Below are 22966 nucleotides of genomic sequence, written 5' to 3'. Positions count from 1 at the left end.
TATTTCTAAGCTGTTAAAAAAAACTGTTGACTGCAATTGCTTATGTTTTATATTCCAAATCAATAATAGTTTATACTTAACTGTCTTCTGGGATATGAGTATGAATTAAGAATACAAAACCCCCCCCTTCCCTGTCCCTATAGGCGGTTGATCCTTGATTTGTGTGTGCATCTGTGTAATGTATTAGGTGACAAGTGGATGTGCATGTCTCAGAGGACTGGCACATTTGGAATCAATAGGATGGCACACCCTAAAGCCACTTTAAAAAAATCAATAGTAATCAATATTTAATGTGGCAATCATTCAAATTACACATTTAAAATGATGGCAGGGGGGCAAATTGTTAAAAGCTTTTTAAAAAGAACTCAAAAAGATTCCCTCAAGCATAAAAGTAATACAGGTTTATTGAGGCGTTTTACCTTTTTTTTTCTTAGGTGGTGTTCCGTGTGTGGACAGAAAACCAAAGACTTGACTCCAGTCACCTCCCACACTAAGCAGCAGCAGCAGCAGCAGCAGCATGGGATCATCACCGAGGGCTGTTCAAATACTGTATGTCCTGGCACTGTTCAAAAGGTACCATGGACTGAGGGGTATGCTGTCTGCGCCTCCCCAGCTAGCACCATGCACTACAGAGCCACTTGGACAGAGGCTGTGAAGTCCTAGGCCAGGACAAACCCGTGCCGTCACCCGCCGCTAGACTACAGCGCTTTGTGATCTATCCTCGCTTGCTCAACAGCTTTAGCAGAGAGGCTTAGCTCAGTCCCTACCAGCTATTAAACCCTATATCCCTGCCAGCAGGCTCCGAGCAGGAAATCGGCTTGTTGACACAAACCCCCGGGTGCGTGTCCAATAGACTGCTGCTGCTGCTTCTCTCCAACACCACTACTGCGTGCTTATTAAATTACGTACAGGTGGGTCGGGCACATACCGTCTCCACACGATCGCTTTTCTGCAGGGTGGCTGCCCGTCACTCAACACAGACACCACACGGACTCTCTGGCACGATTCGGGGCTTTTGTTGTTAATTCGCCCCGTCTCCTAGTAACCTGCAGCCATGACACGCCGAAAGGAGATACCCTGCTGAAGCCTGCGGAGTCTCCTTCTTTTCTGTTATTGGGCCGGCCTTGGGAGCCTCAGTCCCGTTACCTGAAGTGGTGGTGAAGGTTACAGGCGTTTTCAAGTTTCTGCGCGTCCGAAGAGACAGCCCGAAGTAACGTTTGCCTCGGGGCAGATACGATTACATGCAGGTGCTACCAAATCACAACTGAAAGTCTTCAGTCGACTTTTTTCTGTCCCCCCCCCATCTATACTTCATCCTCCGGAGGACGCGTCTTTACCGCCCGTAAAGAAGTGATTTTTTCCCCATTGTGTCTCATTACACACGAGGAACCTACTCACAAATTAATAACACTTATGCCATTATGTCCCATTAAGGTCGGTGTTTGCGGAGAGTGATGCCCTGTTTATTATGCCAAGCATTTTCATTGATGTAATTGATGTCTCCCTCTGAACTGCCTCATAATATACACTGACCGGGGAGTGACGACATCAAGACTAATACCATCCACACGAAGCAGCGCAGGATATGATCACTCCGTGGATGTGTGTAAAAATAATAAGGCATTATTCCTCAAATTCGCTCAGGCATGCTAATTACCCGGGCTGTCAAAAACTAAAATTGCAGAACATGAACTACTGTATGTAAACACGGGCTCGAGCAGCAGAAGATTTATGATCTACCATTAGGGCAAATTTCATTTAATTCGTCCGTGTAAGTTTAAAAGCATAAAACTTAATCAATCATTAAAACCGAAGAGGCGAAGAGCAGATTTATAAGCCTGTGGGTTACAGAGCAACGTCATTCGAAGACTGCACGTGTACTTCTGGGACCTGCATCTGTCACAGATCACGGTCCCTTCCTCAAATAAAACAAGGAGGATAAAATGTTTTTTTTTTAAATTCTCATTTCTTGAAATAACCATAAGTCGTGTATCCACTTCCTATACACCGGAATACCTCAATACACAAACAAATATAGAAAACGTATCCCAGAGTTTCCCCCCCCACAGTGAGTCTTTGAAAACGACGTTGGGGGAAACAATGGGAATAATCGCACAGAGCCAGACAAAAAAAACAATAACACAACAATCAACACTGCTAACACGCACTGGCACTTCACACAGCACACCGTACACAATCGCACAGAGAGAGCGACGCGGCTACTAACATTTAAACTCTTAACCCGAAGCACACCATTCCGCGATATTTAATGGCCAATTTCGCCGGGAATTTAAAAAAAAAAAAGTGCGATTCAAAACCTTATCTTGGAAGACAAGGTTTCCGTGCAATAACAACACACCTTCTCTCAACAAAAGAATGAAAACGTAGTTTTTACCTACCTTTGCAGTTTTTTGTTCGGTTCCCACCTTCGGGATATACACTGAATTAAAAAAAACACCCCCACTAGATAAACACTTGTAAATTCCCCCGTTGGCTAGGCTGCGACAAGGTTGACGGTCGCCGAAACAGTCAATCTAGCGCTTGCTACATCTTCACTGGCGGTCTGCTTCGCTTGCGACCATTGACGTCCGAGGTCCTGTGGCTGGGTTGCTTTTTTTTTTTCCGGGCAGAAAGAAACGTCACCTTTCTCTTTCTGTTTTCCTTTGTTGTTGGGGCTCCGGTGACACATTATTCAGCCTGGGAATCGGCCCAAAACATCCCCCAAGGCTGCGCTCAGAGCCCCTCCGCCCGGCGCGTCACCCTGACAACTACCCCCAGGACTAGCGCTGGCTGGGCAGCCGCTCGCTCGGGTCCGTGCGTTAAGAATTAACAAAACACCAAAAGGGGAAAGTAGAGAGAGCGCAGCAAATACTCGATCTGCACCCCACCTCTCTCACACACAAACACACACTTCTACGCACATTCACCAAAATATTCGTCCCTTTAACGTTTTCCAGTACAACCGAATCCAAATGCCATGAAGGCACAGCATAGCACACGTTTGGTTTAAGCCGAGAATGCGTTAGACTACCGGATAATTTTCCACGGCAGTTTATTGCACAGGAATAATTTATTGAACTATCTTTAATGTGATATGAAAATGCGGTTTTCTTCTTCCGACAGCGGCTTGGCAGTTACATCGAAGCGTTACAGACTGCTTACAGAAGATATTCGTGAACCCCCTGTAAAAAATGGTGTATTAAGTGCAGTTGCGAATTTGGGGTTAAATACCCATCAGATCAGTGCTGCAATTAGATAAGCAAGAATTAAACATTTACTGCACTTCAGAGGGTTGTGCATTTTAAAATATTGCTAAAGGTGAATGTGCATATTGAAGGATGAAGCAGTACATTCGCCACGCACAATATAACCAAGTTTTAGATTCTGTTACACAACCTGAAACAGAAGCCGGGAGTCCATGGGTATCCTGTACAACCTGACCTGCAGTTAGACTATTAGCTTACGAAGCAGACGATTCTTTCCTTTGTTGTTCAGTGACATTATACTGTACTTGAAAAAGTTGCTAAGAGATAAAAACATACTTACTGTCAACTGAACAAAGCCAGCTTCACTGTATCAGTATCAAGATATTTCACGTTCTTTCTTTAGCCTCCTGTAAATGAAGATACAGGCCTATCAGTTTACATTCAGATATGATTTGAGTCCAGGACACATTTTAGGGACAGTCAAAGCAACCAGTCATTCCATACAGAAGCATTTCCCCAGTTTCCTGGAGAACACACGTTGACGTTAGGTCCCTTTTCATACTGGATCATTTAAAAGGACCCTTTTCCCCCATGTTCAATGCATGCTTCAACTGTTACTTTCCTTCTACACCAGGAAAAGTGCATTTGTGTTGTAATAATTCAGACTGCTGGTCCGGTTGCTGTATGCCAAAAGTCCAGTACTCTTTAGGAAACATCTTGTGTGTTCTGAAATGTTATGTATTTTTGTAAATGCATTGTTATTAACTCAACGTTTATAAAACAGGTGAATCAGAGATCATGTATTGATTTTGACACTGGCGTTTTTCAGGTATTAAAGCACACTTCGTTCATGTGTGCCCACGACGAGTCTAATGTGTAAAGTTCTAAAAATATACATATTGAAAACAAAATCTAACTTCTTAAATATATAAACATGTATCACACTGGAATCAAAGATCTCCTCAGTACAGTACAGTATGTTTATTTAGTCTTACATCTTAAAAATAATGGACAATAACACAGAACAATAATTGATTAAATTATGAAATAATATTGTTGTGCACCAGGAGTTCTTAAAATTAATTAGTTCTTGTCTTGTCTTAGGAAGGGACTTCTCCCACCCCAGGCACCAGTATAGCTGAAACATCTAAATAACAAGGGAAATTGAGCAGTGTGCACAGCTCAGTAGTACGGTGTGAGATCAGTACAATATAAGTGGAGACCAGATGACCGGACCAGAAGATGACCAGCAGCTCAGATGACCATGGAGTATTGTTTACAGACGACAGCACATGGCAGAAAAGTAGTGTGGGAAGCACATAGCAGGAGGAGAGAAGTGACAAGGGACGATAGCACGAGATACAGCTGACAATCCATCTTTACCCTGATGAACCGAAACATAAGAAAGGTCATAAACAAGAGGTGGCCATTCAGTCCATCGTGCTCAAATAGACCAATAGTCTGAGAGAAAGCAGGTATTGGGCACTGAAAGGACCCAGAATGAACTCAGGGAAAGGAGTTGTATTTTTACAACTGCTGAACTATTTAAGTTTCCTTAGAGTAGAGGGGCACCAACATGACAACTTAACAACTACTTTTAAAACAAAGGGATATTTTTTAAATAAAAAAAGAGAGTGCACCAAGGATGACCAGCTGTACAAAGTACTCCAAACCTTGACACAATAAACCAATGTATTATTTTACATCAACAAATCTCTAAATGAGCTGTGCAGTTTATTCAGCAAAGTGTCTGAAGTACAATAAAAAATGAGATGGCAACCCACCTGTGCCTTCCAGTTATAGCTCCAACGCTTTGCTATTGCATTTCATGAACACTTTTTTTCAGATGTGGTTAGATTGCCACAAGCACTATATAACTGAATCGAAATGATTCTGGAATCGATCTTTAAATAAGAAATAGGAAAATAAACCATTTGAGGTGATAATCAGCTTCCTCCCAAATAAAGTGTCTCAAATTCAGTATTAATATCCTCTTTAGGAATTTTTTCAGGATCCAAGAATTCATCTCCTAGTTTCTTCCACCACGGCCAGCGATTGAACTGAAGCATGGTGTGGTGGCATTCCTTGGCCCGGGCAGCTACAGGGCCTGACCTGCTTGTGAATGCATCGATGTCTGGTTTTGTAACTTCTTGCAAATGTGGAGAATCTATGTATACACAAAGACACATAAACACTGTTATTTCTTCACTCAGGAGGATGGCTGCTATGAACACAATACTACCATGCTGATTCAATTCTTCAGTACTTAAATATGTTTAAAAAAGACTGGATGGGCTCAAAATGCAATCGAGCTATACGGTACATAGGCTGTAAATATTAGCTCATGTGTTTTGTTTGTTACCTTGTTTTTGCAAAACACTTGCCTATTTAACTTTTTCCTTTTTCACAACCATGCAACCAGTTCTCAGAAGAATAAAAAAAGTCACATTAACTTCACAATATTCCCTGATGTCTGGAAGTATTATTTTGGTTCTGTAAATTGCTTTTAATCAGGCTGGTGTCAGGACTAATATTTAACTATTGCTACACACACCAACATTTAAATAAAATCATATGCTGTTCAAATTCCAAAACGTAATGGTATAAAATCTGTGTTAGTAATGCCTGTGAAAGGAAGTTCACTTACTCATCAGAAGTTCAATATCAGTGTTAATCTGTGCCAGGAGAGCCTCCCTTCGCTGGTTGGCTTTTCTGTGTGGGTGTCTCTTCATTACATGCTGTCTTAGCATTTCCTGGGTCTTTTGATGGAGTTCCTTACAGCTCTCCATTGACACTGAAGAACACTAGAAACAGCAGCACACACAGTTCTGTAAACCGGTAGGCCTACTTCATTTCACTCAGTGTTTTGAGTTTATGGAATCTGCATTTCAAGGGTCTTTGAACTAGCCAGTGGCAGACACCAGTCTTTAGTTTTACTGAAGGTGTGGAAAGGTGGCAGTGGTAAAAATGTGTTTGAAGAACGCAGCCAAAAATATAGAAGATACCAAGCTGCTCGCTCAAAAATTCCTTTTTTTAAATGTTTAAGAATCATTATGCAATCCCACCAGTCAAATGTATAATGTGCTGTTCTACCAAGATTAAGAAAAAAAATAATACACCTGGAGTGAAAACAGGAATGCATCAGTTACATTCCACACCAATAACAGGATGAAGGTAAAATACCATGTTATTCAACTCACTGGGTGAAGAGCAATATAGTCTTCCACCTCTTTCTTTAATTCTGTCCTCCTTTCATCTGTCAAGCCCTTGGGACCTCTCCAAGGAGACAAGATGTGTCTTTCATTCCTTCGTCTTTGCAAGAAACGCAGAGCCTACAAATGTTAAGCAAGAAACAGAACTTCTAATGCATTGAAAGTAGTCTATAAAATATTAATGAGTTAACAATTTTCGAAGACCAAAGTGAGTACAATTAATTCCTGGTGTAATCAACTCCCGTTCATATCAGTTTTCAAATGTCTTTTAGATTTTTCTTTTTTTTAATCACAAAATAATGTTTCTGGAATAGCTTGCCCATAAATTAAACTTCTAAAGCTTGATAGCTGAAAACACATTAGCACATATAATGACTTACTGCTCTTTGCAAAGTTACTGCTGCCTTAAACTCTTTCAGGGCCCGCTTCTGGTCATGAAATTTTCTTCTCTCTCTGTGTCCTCGCCACAGTTTCTGAATCAGGATGGCAGCCTTCTGTTCTTGTTCCCTTAGATACACATCTACAAGACCTGCAGGAAATTATCAGAGCAGTCAGTACTTCACTGATGGTTTGCACATCCTGTAACGAAACACTGTCGTACTCACATAAAGAATTACACAATGCGTTTTTTCTTCTTAAATATGCGTTTTAACTGTAATTATTTTCATAACATTTTGTAATAAGATTTTTTTTTTTACTTGTAACATTAGGAGTCTGACAGTGTTGTTTATTTTCTTCCGTGCTGCCTTGTCCATTTCAGTGCTGATTAACTTAAAGAACTGCAATGACATACACACGTTTGCATATACAAATATATTTTTGTCAAAACAAAATGTCAGGTTTGGAGCACATTTTAGCCTACATTTATTCTCACAATCAAATGGGGGCAAAACGAGCATGAATTCAGCATGATGCTATAACATTCATTTCAGATGAGGATACAGTGTTACAGAAATTATTCTTTTTTCTCCCTATACACATGATATCTTACAAAAGATACTCAAATACTGTCAAATATTAATTGTAAAACATGTATGACAATCAGTTTCTCACTTGCAGGTACTATTTCTAGCAGGTCAAGCTGTCGCTGTCGGAATTCACGAAGAGCTCTTTGTCTCTGGAGCTGCACATGGTGTCTGAGCTCTTCCTCCTCCTTGAGCCTCTGAGAAAGCAGACGCTCCTTCGCCTTTCTTTCCCTGAAACATGTTTTTATACCGTCTGAGTGACACATACTAAAACAGAATATTAAAACAGAAATCTATACACTGTTGTGCAGATGTCTTAAGACAGCTTAGACACACTCAGAAGTTAAAACATATGCATGCCACGATCAACAATTTACTTAAAGTCTCTCTTTTCTATTATAAGAAATTTGACTGTTATTAATTTACCAGGGATCTCCAACTCTGGCCCAGCCCCAAACGAAGGCTTTGTAGGTTACCATTAAATCAATTTTGATATATATGGAACAAATCCATTGTGATCACTTAAAATAAAGTAGTTTGTTAAGTAATTTAGTTATCATTTAGGACTGAAAACGAATTACTCTTCTGCCCACAGGAACCAGAATTCTCTTAATTTAACAGACTAATTGATAAATTCATCAATATCTTATAGGTATCTTTAAAAACAGGTGACCAACTGAACTGGGGCTCTCCAGGACCACAGTTACAAACCCTTACTTTAACCAATTTCTGAACTTGCAATTCACTTTACTGCACAGAATGTCAATAGATATTATTGTTATAATCTCCTCTAAAAAGAAAATCACGAAAAACAAAAATAGAAAAAGGCATAAAATCCCTCTCTGTAGTTTATAAAAATACACATATATTTCTTGAGCTGGGTCACCTTCGCCAATAGATACACATTTTATACAGTTTGGCCGATTTCTTCAATTGCATTTTACCTGAAGCTTTTCTGAATTCTAGTAATTGCTTTGGGAAGTTTCTTGAGTCTTTTTCTGGTCTGATAGGCTCTCCATGCTGCTTGGATTAAGCATGCTGCTCTGTGTAATCTCTAATAAAGAAGACAGCATGAATCACATTGTTATTTGTTCCCAATGAACAATTCTAACTTCAGAGCAATACCAATTCACAGTCACATATTGAATAAGAAAACCAAACCAAGTCAATGCTAGAAAACACTGCATAAATCATGGACTATTAGTACCAACTTTCAGATCTAATTTAAAAATCCCAATGATCATGCAATAGATCAGCATACACTTGATCATGTGTTTCAATATGACCTTACAGACAGGGCCAGGGAGGCACAGTTATAATTGGTGGTGACAAGAGCATTTTGATTTTAGGCTAAGCAGTCCTCAAATGAGGAGAACTTTGGGGAGCTGGTCCCTGGTACAGGACTGAGAAACACTGCATCAGGATAAAGTTAGTTAACCCATAATTCTGATATTCTGATCCAAAATGATTTACAAGGATTTGGGAAGTAAGCATACCTCCATTTCACCTTGCTGGTAGGATCCAGCATAAAGCAGGTCCAGAAGCTGATGGAGTTCCCTTCCAAAACCTTTTCCAGTCCATTTCTTGCTCAATTGAATTTGTAAGGCTGATTGGATCAAGACATTTATTGCAAATTATAATTTAATGGGCAAAAAGTAACATTTACTTAATGTAACAACTTTATTGAACTTCATTTTAAGAATATATTAATCCTAGCAACACAATAAAGCCATTAATGTGTTTACACTTTACAGTCATTTAAAAGTTCTGTATTTAATAACTTTTTCCAGTGGACTTACCTTTGTAATGAGTGCAGATAATTTTTACAATGGGCGGGTGTCTTCTTGCCATTAGCAGTAATGCTTTTGTTGCCAAACTGCCAATCACAGGGTTGGTCTCTTCCAGGAGATTGTAAACAAGCTCATCCAAAATTTTACGAATAGCCTTCTCATCAGTCTTTGTTAAAACAGCACTAACAGAAAACAATAACAAAAATATGTCAAATCTGAACTGCAAGCTACAATTTGTGTATTTCGTCTCATTGATCCAATGAGTGTCTACATGAAAATAAGGCAAGGATCAACACTACATTTATAAGACAAGCACAGGGTAGATTTTAAGATGTTTTTTTTTCTAGCCTTTGGGGTAAATTATACTAGGCTAGACTGAGTCTGCTGGGTTCACAGTGAGAATGAGTGAGAAAGGAAAAGTGAAATTTCAGTAATAGATAAAAAATAAATCTACAAATTATAGGCCCTGGATTATCACAAGGCTCGTCACACTAACTCTTTCTTCAAGGGCTTTAAAGAATTGTTACTATATCACGTTAAACAAATAAACTTGTTTTGAGATACTGCATATCATTCAAGAAATATATTTTTTTTCTTTAATCTACCCTGACTACAGAACATAAATACAGAAAAACACGCAGACGTTTTTCACTATATCCCCACCTGTTTACTCTGACAAGATTTTCCAGCACTGACATCATGATAGCTCTGGTTTTAACATCATCAGTAAGTAGTAACTGATGAAAATCTTCAGATTGGAGAGCTGGTTAAATATTAAAGTAGAAACATCTTAATTAATCTTCAAGGAAAAATACAATTGTTACACTTTTGATAAAAATCACTACTTTACATACATAAATCATAATGGAGTTTGCAAATCTTTTATGGATAAAAATCTCTCTTGCAAGTCAGACACAGACAAAAATCACAGTATAAGGTAAATTTTGAATTTTTGCAATTATGCAAATCCTCAGATAACTGTGTAAGTAAAAACATTTGCCTCCCACTTACTTTGCTTAGCTAAATCAATGCGCCCACTGCATAGCCAACAAACAGAGTTTGTCACTATGTGAAAATTATTATACAATTCTGCTTTTTCTTCATCCTGTTGGAAACAAGAATAAAGTGTTATGGAAATCTTATGTATAATTCACAACCATAGGTCAAGCTTGTTTTTTAGTCTTTATGAGCTAGAAAAACACAATATAACAAAAGAAGAACTTAAAATTAAATGTCCTAAGAAAAAACGTATTTGAAGAGTTTCTGAGCCCTTTGGAAGCTCAATTTCAATGATTAAGAACATGATTATCTGAATCCTGGAGAGGGCATATTCACTTTGCTCTTGGTAGAGTCAAACTTGTGACATCAGATGTCATAATTTCTCGTGGTGCTGCACAACCCTAAACCCTACAGACAGAAACAACTTTTTACACTCTTGATTCCTCCTCCCCCAGAAATTCCTGATTTCACTTCTTCAGGAAATTATCTTAATTGTTTTTGTTCATCTATTATACTAGCAAGGATATTAGTTGGACATTAATATTAAATATATTATTGCACTGTAGTCATTTCGAAATATATCTCAAACACTGGCCAAGGCTAAACAGCACATGTAAAATAATTATTCAGAGCTGCAGAGCACCCACCAGTCAGGCATACTCTGAACATTACTGCCGAACAACACAAAATACTTCACAAACAAAACAATCAGAGATATACTCTGTAGGGTATTGTAACCTACAGAGGTAAACAATGACAAAGCTACCTTTTCATATATACTGTGGTTCTGCACCCGAGACTCTTTGAAATGTATGCTGCCTATTAAAACTAAAAACATCCACTTTCAATAGGAATCCCTATAATAATAATAAGGCAGACTAATACAGTTGTCATTTGAATAATTTGCATTTGTTAATGATTTATTTTGAAAACACCATCCCTGTATTCAAACCAAGTAAATGTGGTAAAAAGGGATACCTTGACGGCTCTTTCATATCGTTTCTGTATGCGCCTTGCCAAATTCAGCAGATTGTCAGCTGCCTTTGGGAGAACTTCATGATGAAATTTCTCCTTTTCTTCCTCAGGATCTATGTCCACACAAGATTTACTGAAAGCAAAGGCACCACAATAAGAATAGAAGAAAGGTCAAAAACAAGAGAAGCCCATTTGGAAAATCAAGTCCATTTGGGAATGAGTAGCTAATTGGTCCCAGGTTCTTATCCAGCTATTTCCTGATAGAGACTGGGGTATCGGCTTCACCAAAAAAGGCCTCCTTCCTGCTTTTTAAAAGTTTTTTCTTTTTAAATGACAATGAATTAGCCCAGTCTGAACTGATCATAAAAACTGTGAGAGTCAAATATTCCTCTCTGATCAGCACTTATTGTACTTCAAGAACTCAGGTATCATGGTATTCACAAAGGAGCAGGCACATGTACGGGGTACCTCTAATCTGAGCAGATGCAAAAATATTTTGAAATCTGCCGGGTTTCTGATATACACAAATATTGATGAGTATGAATGAAAGACATCTCTGTCTTTCGTATACATTTGTTTTTATTAAGAAACCCACAGCGAAGTACAACAATAGATTTTCTCATCTTATCGCACTAGCTGGCTGACTCTAGACCAAAGAGATGCACAGTAAATTCAACCATGTACACGCAACACACGCTAAACACATGAACTCTACACGACTCTTTATTTGTAAAGGGAAAGACCAGTCGTTTACCTTAGAATATCGGCTAACTGTGCAGCAGCTGACCAGCCACCCTGAATTTTGGAGAAATCTTTCTTCAGAACTACATTACAATATTCTGTGAGGCCACAGGAGTAGATGTCTTCTTTCAGTTTCTTCAGTTCATTCCTTCCGAGAGATTCTTGCCCCAGAATTTCTAAAAACAAAACAGGCAAGAAAAATAATTTATGAAACCGTAATAGCAAAGGACGATAATCCAATCCATTAAAATTGCATTTAAAGGCATAGAATAGCACACTGATGCGGGCATGTATAAAACAAACAAGACAGCTTTACATTTTACCTTTTAACTTCAACAGAAGGAGAGGCACATTTTGATCTGGACTGTCTGCAATCTGAGTAGCTAAAGACAGTATTTTAGAGTCGATGTCATCTTGCTTGCTCTCCGATGGGCTCATAATGATGCCCTCCCTTTAGATGACCTAGAAAATAAACAAACATATGATTCAGTCATTCAATGTTTATAAATCACAATGCGTCATTCCATCATCACATAAAGTGAGCGCTGAATGTCTATGCAGAGCCTAATTCTTAAAAGAAAAAATGTTACTTAACATTTCTTTTAGTGTGATGATTTTGCCTCGACTTTACATGTTGAAATAAGAACACGGATAATATGATCAATTTATTGTTTTTAGAGGAATAAATGAGCAGAAGCAGTACGGATTTTACAAGGCGTCTGGACGTTCAGAGGTTATAAATATTCCCGTAGAAACATTACAATCTTTACAACAATAACAAACTATTGTACTAACTATTGTAACTGTACAAATGTACTACACACGTTCAATTAATTTATTAGGATCATTTTTATCAGCAAAAGGGTAGTAGTTATAAAAAAACAAGCAGAAACCCCTGAACACAATACAATAATAATTTACGGATGTCACAGTAACGCTGGACGGTTAGAAGTTTCAGAGTTGGCGAAGGAACAGAGGATGATCATTAGCGGTTGTTGTATCATAATTTTAATATAGTTGAGACATTTCTAGAACATAGTTTATGGAAATTAGGACATTTGTTTATATCTGGAAAACCGATAGTAAACACTGTTATGCAATATTGCAACAGTAAAGCTGTCCTGAAAAGGCGAGTTTATTATGTAATATGTAGAAACAGTATCTCTGAAAACGAGTCTTTGAAATCTGGTCTTCAAAACACATTAAATTACGACACTGAATATACCTTTTTAATGTTGAAATTTAATCATCCGCAGAACAGGTAAGAAACACGCTTTTTTATCAGAGTGAACGCACCTTTACAAAACCCTTTCCGCAAATAAGCGTTTCTCGTTTCTAAAGCAACTGTGCGTCATCAGACTGCGACGCGACTCCGCCTCTTTTAGGCGCAAAGGATGTAGGGAAGGACTAGAGGCAGTGGGGGGTTGAGGTGTAAACACGTGTTTTGCCGCGCCGTGATGAAATACACCCATTTAAGAGTTTTAGCTTCGGATAATTAGAATACCGAAGGCTTTAAGTAAGATGAAAAATTACTCCGTCAGTACAGACTCCTTTGTAGGTTAATACCTCACTAAGGCTAGCTGGGAACGCTTATTAGTGTAATTGACCAATATATGTATTTTGTCGCAGTGTCTTTATACCGCAACAAACAGGTGCGAAATCTGAACCAGGGTTTTCAAGCCTAAAATTAACTTCACATCGAAACCGATATCTCTACTAACATGTCGAAAAAAGTCTCTCGTACACACACACACACCTTTCGAAGCGGAAATAAGGGGAAAAAACGTCACGTTTTCACTTCGCCGTGAAGGCGCAACTCACGTCACGTGACGGGGGAGGGCGCCTACTTCCGGTTAAACATTGCGCTGCTTTGATTGACCGGTCGGCTGGCGAACCGCAGCGCAGGAACGAACTGCATGCTCGAGAGCTGGAGATAATTGACCAATGACAGGCAAGAAAAGGCGGGCTTCGGGGCCGAAGGGTCTTGAGGTGGTTTTTTTCCTGCCATAGAAGGTATCGGATGGATGTGTAACGAGTTTGGAACATATGGTAGAAAAGTTTCGTTAGAATGAATGGAGCGGCTTACTCTGCCTTTGATAACAAAGAGCATGTTCTGAAATTAGGCGAAACATTTGAAAAACAACCCAAATGCGCATTCCATACTGTGCGATGTAAGTGGTAACTATTTAATTTCGATATTAATGTTCGGACAATAATGACAAGAGGACTCTTTAAAACGGCAATAAACGAGTTTCCCCGTTTTGGTGACGTGGTTAGCCCATGCCTTTATGGTGTTCTCGTGGTTTTTCTGCATCACGAACACTGGCGCAAGTTTTGTTTAAACAGCTGGAAGTAGCAAATTAGGACTTGACTGTAAACAATCCAAAATATGATTCCAATCCGTCTATTACCGGATTGTGTCGTTTTTGTAAAGGTGGGAGGAACGTTAGTTTTTTTTTTTTGCTTAAGATTTCCAGCAACACATTGTAGCTCCGGGCATTTGGCCATTGTTGAAACGGATCTGCTTGGCAAACGTTTAGTCCGTCTTTTCTCCTTTCAATCCTCGTCATGTGCGCGGTGGCGCCCTCTGCTGGCGCAGCGCTGCGTGCCTTATTTCTCGGTGGCGAGATCCTCCGCCGGTTCGGGCTGAAGGTGCGATTAAACCGTGTTCACTGTCCCCAGATGACTTTAAACCCGCTTCCATCGACACGACCTGCCAGGGCGAGCTCGAGGTGGGCAAGGGCGAGCAGGTGACGATAACTCTGCCAAACATTGAGGTAAGAGCACCGCGGCAAACTGCTGTCCGACACCTTTGTGTTGTTGCGAAACCGCTATTTCAGAAAGGCTCTTTTAAACTTTAGAAATCCCCCTTTGTCGTAAAATAACCCCCCCCCCCTCCCTCCTATTGACCACAACAGTGTTGTACATTTCTCCCTGGTCCGGGGGTCCAACTGTACCTGCCCCTGTCGTCGAAACCTCAAGTCGCCCTATTCGTAGGATTAATGTGTGAACGATTGCTTTCGGTTCGTAACCATTGTTTCAGTAGTAAGTTAAGGTCAGTAGCCTTTCAGTCGGATAGAGCTGTTGGCCCCATTACAGATCCGGCCATTGAGAAAGCGTGCTGGATACTGCATCGTTTTGCAGTGCACATGCCCCGATTTCTGTTTTAAATCTGTTTTGGACTGCATTACTTTATAAAACCGCCAGGTGGAGCAGTGAAAGTTTAACGTGGCGTGTGGAGCATTTGGGCTGTCGCCAGAAAAACGAATGGTTTGGAGTCCCGGTCGATGCTGAGGGACAGTGTTTTTCCAGTTATAGAATTTAAGTTGTATACCGTTTAGACTTTTATAAATGTTAAGCTTTGTTTTACATCTTGTAAAGTATTTAATTAGTATTATTTTTATTTACAAATAATGACTCCGTTTGATATATATATATATTAAAAATATTATTATTATTATTATTATCCCGTGGCTTGTTGTGAACACGATGTGCTTCCTTCAGGTTTACTTCCGCATTTAGATCATTTATATTTTGCCTTCATGTAAATTTTAGCAATGTGTAAATTTTGATTCTAAAAATGTTTCGCATGTTGTATTGTAGTGGCGTTAAAACCGTACAGTATCATACCGTATACACAGTTATACGGTATAGATCATACTACAGTTCATTCACCTGTCAAATCAAATCAAAGTTCATTTATCACATGCACAACAATACGGCGTGCAGCAGTAGTTGCTGGCAGTGAAATGTCTTTTTCTGCGAGCTCACAAAAAAACCGCTGTCTGCGCTGGTGCTGCGGTGTCGTGTATCTGTGGATACGACTTCATGGGATTCGCGTGTGTGGCACGTCGGGAGACCGGATACACTGCTTAAATTCTGATTGGGAGAAAAAAAGTCCTGTGTATGATTTTTTTCCCCTCATTGCAGTATATAACCTAACAATGTGATTTAACTGTAATATTGAAGTAGTTCAGGTAGGGCTCTGCGTCAGCATGCGTAGTCTGCAAAGGAACAAGCAATGGGTTTATTCCATGCTGAAAAGAGAAGAGAGAAAACGCAACATTTCGGTTATTAAGCCTTCTTCAGGTGTGAGGTAACAATATATGTAATTTTGTTGGCCATAACACCCTGCAACTCGCAACTGTCAACCCCCTGAAGCTAAGCAGGGGTGAATGATGTGTTAGTCGGGCCAGCAGGGGGCGCTCACCCCGTGGTCTGTGTGTTTCCCTAATGCCCCAGTATAGCGACGGGGACACTCTACTGTAAAAAGGCGTTGTCCTTCGACTGAGACGTAAAACTGAGGTCCTGACTCTCTGTGGTCATTAACAATCCCAGGGCGTTTCTCGAAAAGAGTAGGGGTGTTACCCTGGCATCCAGGCCAAATTTCCCTCTGGCCTTTACCAGTCATGGCCTCCTAGTAATTTTTCCTGCCTTTGATTAGGGATTTTTCAAAGATTGTCTGCAGGGAGGGGTGCTGTTTCACTCCCATGACCTTCAAAGCTGTCTGGATGAGGCGGGTGATTTGCGATTTTAAATGAACTGATGGATTACCAAACCACACTGTAATCCCATATCTGATAATGCTCTTGATTACAGCACAGTTAAAGAGTAGCATTACTTCCTGTCGAACCCCAAACACTCTTAGTCTTCATAGGAAATTTCAGCAGCGCTTATCTTTGGAGCAAACACTCTCAAAATGACTAGTCCAGCACAGGTTAATGTCTGTGACCCCTAAGTACTTACAGTATATTGATCAACCTGAATGATAAATTCGTTGTGGATTACTATATGTGAGTCATCTGTGTCATTTTTTTGCAAGGTTATTGACATCAGAAGCATCAGGTCTCAAAAACAGGCGTTTTAATAAGAAAGCGAAGGTTTGTGAAAAGGGAGAAATGACCCTGAACAAAATACAAGTAGTTTGAAATTATTTATTAATTCATATTGTTCATAGTGATCAGATACGTTGTGATAGTAGGCTTGTCTTGAATTGCCCCATTGGGATGCAGTATTTTGACTTTAATTGAATTAAACCGCTTGATAGTATTCACATTTGCTCATTCATATTTTCAGTTTATTTATTGAACACATTGTGATGTATCTTCTTCTTCTTCTTTGCATTTTCCCACTTATGTGGGGTCTGCTTGTTTGCACCGATTTTTCCACTTCGTACGGTCTGCGGCGTCTCAGCAGGTGACTTTTGCGAGGCGCATGTCGTCTTTCAGCCGATCCAGCCAGCGCGTAAATGGTCGTCCATGGGGCCGGCGGCCTTCCACATTCAATTCGAGGGCGGTCTTTGCCATTGATGTGTCATCGCTGCGGAGCACGTGTCCATACCATCGCAGGCGCGATTCCCTCATTTTCTCAGTGACTGGGGCGACTCTGAGTGTTTTTCGCACCCCTTCATTCATGACATGGTCTAGTCTTGTCAAGCCGGGGGTCCATCGCAGCATCTTCATTTCCATCGTATGGAGTGCCTGTTCATGTTTCTTTGTCGCTGGCCAGCATTCAGTTCTGTACAGGGCCGCTGGTCTGACCACTGAGCGGTAGACTTTGGATTTTAGGCGTAAAGGGATCTTCTTGTCGCACAGTACTCCAGTGACCTGCCGCCATTTCATCCAAGCGACGCTGACTCGCGCCTTGGTGTCTTGGAGGGTAGTGCAGTCGGAGTTGACACATGAGCCTAGGTACTTGAACTGGGTCACTTTGTTCAGTTGGACCCCACCAGCTGCGATTGTGCCATCGGTTTGATCACCGCATTCCAGGTACTCCGTCTTCTTGACGTTCAATTTCATCCCGAATCGTTCAAGGCGCGTCTTCCACTCCTGTACCTGTTGTTCGAGTTTATTTATTGAACACATTGTGATGTATAAAAATAATAAAATATAAATATAGTGTACATAATATTTAGTTTTTTTTAATGAGTCTTTAGTTGTCAAAAGAAAAACGTGTTCTTTGACAGGGAATCGAACGCTGACCTCCGGGTTGATAGGCAGGCACCCAATCCACTGTACCAAAGTGTCACTTTGACACAGACAGGTTAAAATGTTTACAACGTAATCACAAATGAATGAGTCAAAGAAATTGATGCAGATGTTTACATAGAAAGTGGAATACGTAATACTTTGAGCTATGTAAAAATATTTAGATCCTTAAATTAATATGATTATTAATTTATTTAGATACATGACTCCCTATTATATTCCCTATTAAGGGGATTCTAAAAAGTACACGTTTTTTTAATGCAATAACAAGTGCAAGTATTCATAGAAAAGGTTAAAATATTATAGCTTTTTATAAAATATATAAACTTAATATAGTCAGAAAGAGCACATCAAAACTTTTCCAAAATAACCACACTAAGTGACCGAGTTAAGGACTTTGATGCATAAAATGTTTATGAAGAACGTGGAATACTGTTGTGTATTTAAACTGCTACTACCTGTCATGTACAGTATGGATAATATATTTATATTCTTAAATTAATATCCTTTATGATGGAGACATTATGTTCTGTTATTTTATTTTCAGCTACCAAAATTTCCCTTTAGTTGTAAAATTCTATACTAACATTCCATATTAAGCAGATTTAAACATGCACAGTAGAGGGATTAAATGAAGCAATCATTTCACTAACATCTGATGCGCCAATAGTGTCGCCTGTCTGTCGCCTTCGGCCAGTGAGTCGCGTACCGCGGTAACCTGCAGCCCCAGTCCCTCGTTATGGGGTTTTGCCTCACGTTCTGAATGGCGGCATCTGTGTGTTAGCTTCAATTGAGTCAAGGTCTCGACAGGAGGGACAGCCAGCAGCTCCAGTGCATTGAACCGCATTACAATAGAAGAAGCAAAGCCACTCTGCTCGCGCCTTTCTGTATTTCACTGCCTCTGTGGAAATTTTTTTTTTTCTGTTCGCAATGCCACCCTCCTGCAGATTCCTCATCCCCTCTTTATTCCTCATTCCTTTGCTTCTTAGGGGTCAACGGCCCCTGTGACAGTATTCAAAGGTTCGAAGAGGCCCTATATGAAAGAATGCATCCTCATTATGAACCACGACACTGGAGAATATCGCCTGGAGAAGCTGAGCAGCAACATAGCCGTCAAAAAAACTAGGTGAGGGCCGGGGGGACTGTGCGCAATGGGACTGGTGGCCAAACATCTGAATTCTGTGGGGTTGTAGTGATCCTGATTGTGGCTGTTAAAACCTTTTCCTGCACCTGCTGGGTCAGTCCTGCATACCTGCTGATGGGCAAAGAACCACCAAAAACAAAGCACCTACAGCGGAGATCTTGCACTTCTGCCCACATCAAGTTGCACATCGGTGAGACGCGTTTAGAGTTTGTGAAGCAAGGTTTTACACATTCAAAGTGTAAGCATCCAGTCAGCGTGCATCAGTGTTCTGTAACAGAAGGTTAAACAAACAAAGAATAAAAATGTATACAATAAGCTGTTATTGTAATGCAGACAGAGTAGTAATCGCCTACATTGAAGCAGAGAAAGAGAAATTAATACATGCATAAAAAAAATACATAAGCCCCCCTGGAGTGCTACCTGTTGCCTTAAATACAACGTATGTGTTTATTTCAGTTGTTTTATCTTGAAATTAAAGGGCCCCACATCTTCTCAGACTCTTCGAGCTTAGCATGTAGATTTTGAGCAGCTGTAAATTAGCTTCTACTAAGCGTGTTGTTTGGTGTTGTGATAATTCAGCGAGGGAACACAAAAAGAAGAAGTGCTTTTTGACCGTTTGCCACGAAGCCACTGGATGAGATTCTCAGATCAGTTTAGATCTGATAGAGCCAACATGCCGGCCTGCTCTCGTACGGCTCCTTCCCTGCGTTCCCCTGTAGCCAATGGGGTGCGTGTTGTAGCAGGAAGGAGCTATTTAACGGCATGTTCGTTAGCGAGGCCGGCTGGCTGGCTGCCCTCCTCTCGGGCTCGTGCGAGACCCTCTCCCCATGTACCCCTGCCTGTTCCCAGGGCCGAGGGCAGCAGCAGGATCCAGTCCCGGCTGGAGCAGCAGACCAGCCGGCTCAGGAACGGAGGCAGCGGCAGTGGCAAGACCCCTGCGGCCTCGAAGAGCCCCCCTCCCAAAGACAAGCTGTCGCCTGCCTCTCCCATGGATGACATCGAGAGAGGTAACCCAGGCGTGCCCGGGACACGGGGGCTTCGGGGGGCAAGGCTGCGCGAGGGGTGTGCTGCGACAGCAAAGCATCCCGTCCTGTGGAGCCGCCTTCAATTCCGATACAGCTGTACGCCGAGTGTCTATGCTTTTAGGTCATTTAAAAAAAGCAAAACGTGCAATATCTTGATCGCTTCCCTTTTTCGTTGTCTGAATGTTGACGGAAGCACAGCTGCTCTTGCAGAGCAGTTTGATCCAATGAATCGAGGGTTCAAAATGGACGAAGTGTTTGAGCCCCGCGCCTATCGGCCCATGTTTACTCCTAACAAGGAGCCATACCTGATGCCTGCTGCGCGTGCTCGTGACGAAAAGTTGACAGCTGTGTGCGTCCAGCCGGTTTCGCATCTTTGCCTCATCGCTTGGTTACTAACGTGGGTCTCCCTCTGATGCCCGCTGGCCCAGAGCTGATGGCTGAGGCGCGGGTCATGGAGCAGATGAGCAGCGGGGACAGCTCCTCGGACTCCAAGAGCTCCTCCTCCTCCAGCAGCGACGACAGCTCCAGCAGCAGCGACTCCGAGGACGAGGGGCGGGGGCCAGCCGCGCCCTTGCCCCCGGTCCCACACGGCGCGCCCGCCCTGCCGGCCCCCAGCAGCCGGCCTGAGGAGAGCAGGGGACACTTCATGAGCACTCTCAGTGAGTATAAGGATGCCAGCACTGCCTGAAACACCCAGTTTACACAGCTCATTCTAGCTAGTGACTTAACGGCATTTCTCCACCCCATTACATTTTTGTGATGACCAATTAAATACTTTTGAAAAAACTTTTAATTGCCCTGAGATTACATTGGTTTTATTGGGAATACATAAATCCCTGTGCTCTTGGACTTATCGGATACCCGTTTGCGCTGCAGAACCCCGGTTCCGTTCTCCAAGAAACGAGTGGTTGTGATCCGCAGACTGATGAGATACGAGCACGGAGACCGTGATCTCCTCCTTTGTCGCCTGAAGTGGCGAAGTGTGGACAAGTCGGGCTGACGGCGCGCGTGTGTTTTGTTTCATTTTAGAGAATGACCTGCAACTCAGCGAGTCTGGAAGTGAAAGTGATGAAGACTGAAGTAAGAATGGACAGCTGTGCGTGTTCAGGGATTTTAAACTCTCCACAGATACCGAGAAATCGATTGAAGCACAAGTCCTGGGAGAACTGTGGGAAGAGTTGTTTTGTTTTTTTTCTTCCACCCCTTCATTTGTCCTCTTCTAAGTAAAGCTGCAGAACTCGGGAAGAGTGAAGCCTTTAATGGCCTGGTGTTAAACAGCATGTTTGGCCGAATGTCACTCCCTCACTCTGCCACGTTCTGATGAACGTTTCTATAAATTTTGATCACAGTCTTTAGATTACTCAGTTTTATTTAAATATCAGTTTATCAAAAGACTTTTCTTGGGGCAGGGTAGTGCATTTGTCCATTTGAGTCTGCACATAATTTATTTTGAATACGATGGTATTCTTTATTTTAAGATAGCATCTTTCATGTAAAAGAGCTTAATAAAAAATAAAAATAAGAGGAATAACACCCTTTGGCTCTGTACAGTTAAATTGCAGGTGATGACGGCAGGCGTTTGACTGACTATCGAAGAATAGGGTGTCGCTTTATTGCCTTCTGTCTGGTTTGTGTTAATGACATCTAGACAGCAGAACATTGCTTGGAAAATGTCACGGCTGTCCTCAATTCCAGACATTGTTTTAGGAGTTTATTTTCTACTCTAACATATCCAATACAAACTTAAAAAAAGCCAATGCACTACTTCTTGAAGATTGTGGATTGTGTTTTTTAGTAATAAAACGAACTCCACTCTCTGGGACTTGATTCACCTATTATGACTGCTTTCTTTTTGGGCTTCTTGAAACCTGTGATACTTGAATTTCTCTCCTGTTACAACTGCTTGTATCAAGTATTTACTTTTACGTGATTTGAGATCGATAAACCCCCAGCCTTCGCAGATAATAAAAAAATGAAGACATAAGCGCCAACTGCAACTGAAGGAACATTGATATCCAAAACAGAAGACAAGCAAAATGAAGGAAGAAATATTCTGTTAATATGTGTGTTCTGTGAAGATTAAAAAAAAAAAACACCACATCCTTAGCCAAATACCTGCAGAGTTTTTCTGAAGGCTGCACGTACCCTGTTGCTGCTGCAGTTTTCTTGTGTGACGAGCCTTAGTTCACAGTGCTGGTTGCTAATGCAGAACTGTAGAAAACCTGTAATCAGCCACAAGAATGTGAGCAGTGCAGAGTAAGGACAGGAGACCAGCCTGGCCAAACAAACCCCTTCATCTATGTGAAGCGTTCTGCCAAAGAATAAAGATTTTAAAACCTCATCATCATTTCGTGCTGTGTGGTGAAATGTTGCGGCGACGCGCGGTTTTGAAGCGGCCGTTCTGCCCGGGCGTGGTGCGTTGACCGTCAGCTGGCACTGATGACGTCTGATGCGTGCGGACAGCGTGGAGGACAGGGGGGCCTAACCACGTGTTGCGGCGCAAGAACACAAAGGCTCCAAATGAGGACTGATGGCAGGATGTTATCTACCTGTTTGATGAGGACAGCCGGTGTATCGACTCCAACAATGGCTGGTAAGCTCTTCCATGTCCCCACAGCCCCTTCGCATTGAGAAGTACCTTGTGCTCTCGGTCTCAAACGCGCTTCCACATCTGCCCTCTGGTTTCTGCCTCGCTTCTGGTTCCGAGGGCGTTTCAGCCCCGTCGGCCACAGTGCAGCAGGCTCTCCTCTGCGCCCTCGATCCCCAGTCAGTCAGGTCCGCCTCCCTTCGCTGGGCCTTTCCAGTCCGCTCATCCTCCAGAGGGTCCTGCCAGCCTGTCCGCCTGCTCCAGCCCAATCCTGCATTTCCATCCCCGCCTGTCCGGGCGCCTGCGGCAGCTCGCTCCACCCGGCTGCCCCCAAC

The 22966-nt window shown here is 41.5% G+C and overlaps 2 protein-coding genes across 3 annotated transcripts; one reads left to right on the top strand and one right to left on the bottom strand.

Annotated features, from left to right (window-relative positions):
* Positions 1 to 4174: 4174 nt before the first annotated feature.
* iqcb1 (IQ motif containing B1) lies at positions 4175 to 13251 on the bottom strand. Of its 2 annotated transcripts, none has more exons than XM_088930776.1 (14): positions 13185 to 13251; positions 12212 to 12350; positions 11902 to 12064; positions 11151 to 11280; positions 10185 to 10278; positions 9837 to 9936; positions 9183 to 9355; positions 8880 to 8989; positions 8328 to 8437; positions 7472 to 7614; positions 6799 to 6947; positions 6407 to 6538; positions 5854 to 6010; positions 4175 to 5373 (listed from the first exon to the last, which is right to left on the bottom strand). In XM_088930776.1, exons 2-14 carry the CDS (start codon positions 12324 to 12326, stop codon positions 5153 to 5155), a joined length of 1797 nt encoding a protein of 598 aa, XP_088786902.1. In that variant the 5' UTR covers positions 12327 to 12350; positions 13185 to 13251; the 3' UTR covers positions 4175 to 5152. The 2 variants fall into 2 exon arrangements, with proteins under 2 accessions (XP_088786902.1, XP_088786903.1); XM_088930777.1 differs by having other exon boundaries at positions 13114 to 13223.
* Positions 13252 to 13874: 623 nt separating this feature from the next.
* eaf2 (ELL associated factor 2) lies at positions 13875 to 22388 on the top strand. Its single transcript, XM_088931364.1, has 6 exons — positions 13875 to 14059; positions 14571 to 14665; positions 18865 to 19001; positions 19869 to 20026; positions 20473 to 20703; positions 21074 to 22388. The coding sequence occupies exons 1-6, from the start codon at positions 13957 to 13959 to the stop codon at positions 21121 to 21123; spliced, it is 774 nt and encodes a 257-aa protein (XP_088787490.1). The 5' UTR covers positions 13875 to 13956; the 3' UTR covers positions 21124 to 22388.
* The last annotated feature ends 578 nt before the right edge of the window (positions 22389 to 22966 follow it).

The sequence above is a fragment of the Atractosteus spatula genome, chromosome 13 (assembly GCF_055471065.1).
Source record: "Atractosteus spatula isolate fAtrSpa1 chromosome 13, fAtrSpa1.hap1, whole genome shotgun sequence".
Lineage (NCBI taxonomy): Eukaryota > Metazoa > Chordata > Actinopteri > Semionotiformes > Lepisosteidae > Atractosteus > Atractosteus spatula.
The sequence above is the reverse complement of the archived record's forward strand: the minus strand, read 5'-3'. Positions and strand labels throughout refer to the sequence as shown.

What these genes read in the sequence shown, in the direction of transcription:
- iqcb1 (XM_088930776.1), bottom strand. Translation starts at nt 12,326, where the DNA reads ATGAGCCCATCGGAGAGCAAGCAAGATGACATCGACTCTAAAATACTG. An exon ending in GATATGAAAGAGCCGTCAAG is followed by an intron (nt 10,279 to 11,150) that starts GTATCCCTTTTT and finishes TGTTTCCAACAG; the next exon opens with GATGAAGAAAAAGCAGAATT. An exon ending in CATTGATTTAGCTAAGCAAA is followed by an intron (nt 9,937 to 10,184) that starts GTAAGTGGGAGG and finishes ATATTTAACCAG; the next exon opens with CTCTCCAATCTGAAGATTTT.
- eaf2 (XM_088931364.1), top strand. Translation starts at nt 13,957, where the DNA reads ATGAATGGAGCGGCTTACTCTGCCTTTGATAACAAAGAGCATGTTCTG. An exon ending in TAACTCTGCCAAACATTGAG is followed by an intron (nt 14,666 to 18,864) that starts GTAAGAGCACCG and finishes TTTGCTTCTTAG; the next exon opens with GGGTCAACGGCCCCTGTGAC. An exon ending in CATGGATGACATCGAGAGAG is followed by an intron (nt 20,027 to 20,472) that starts GTAACCCAGGCG and finishes CCGCTGGCCCAG; the next exon opens with AGCTGATGGCTGAGGCGCGG.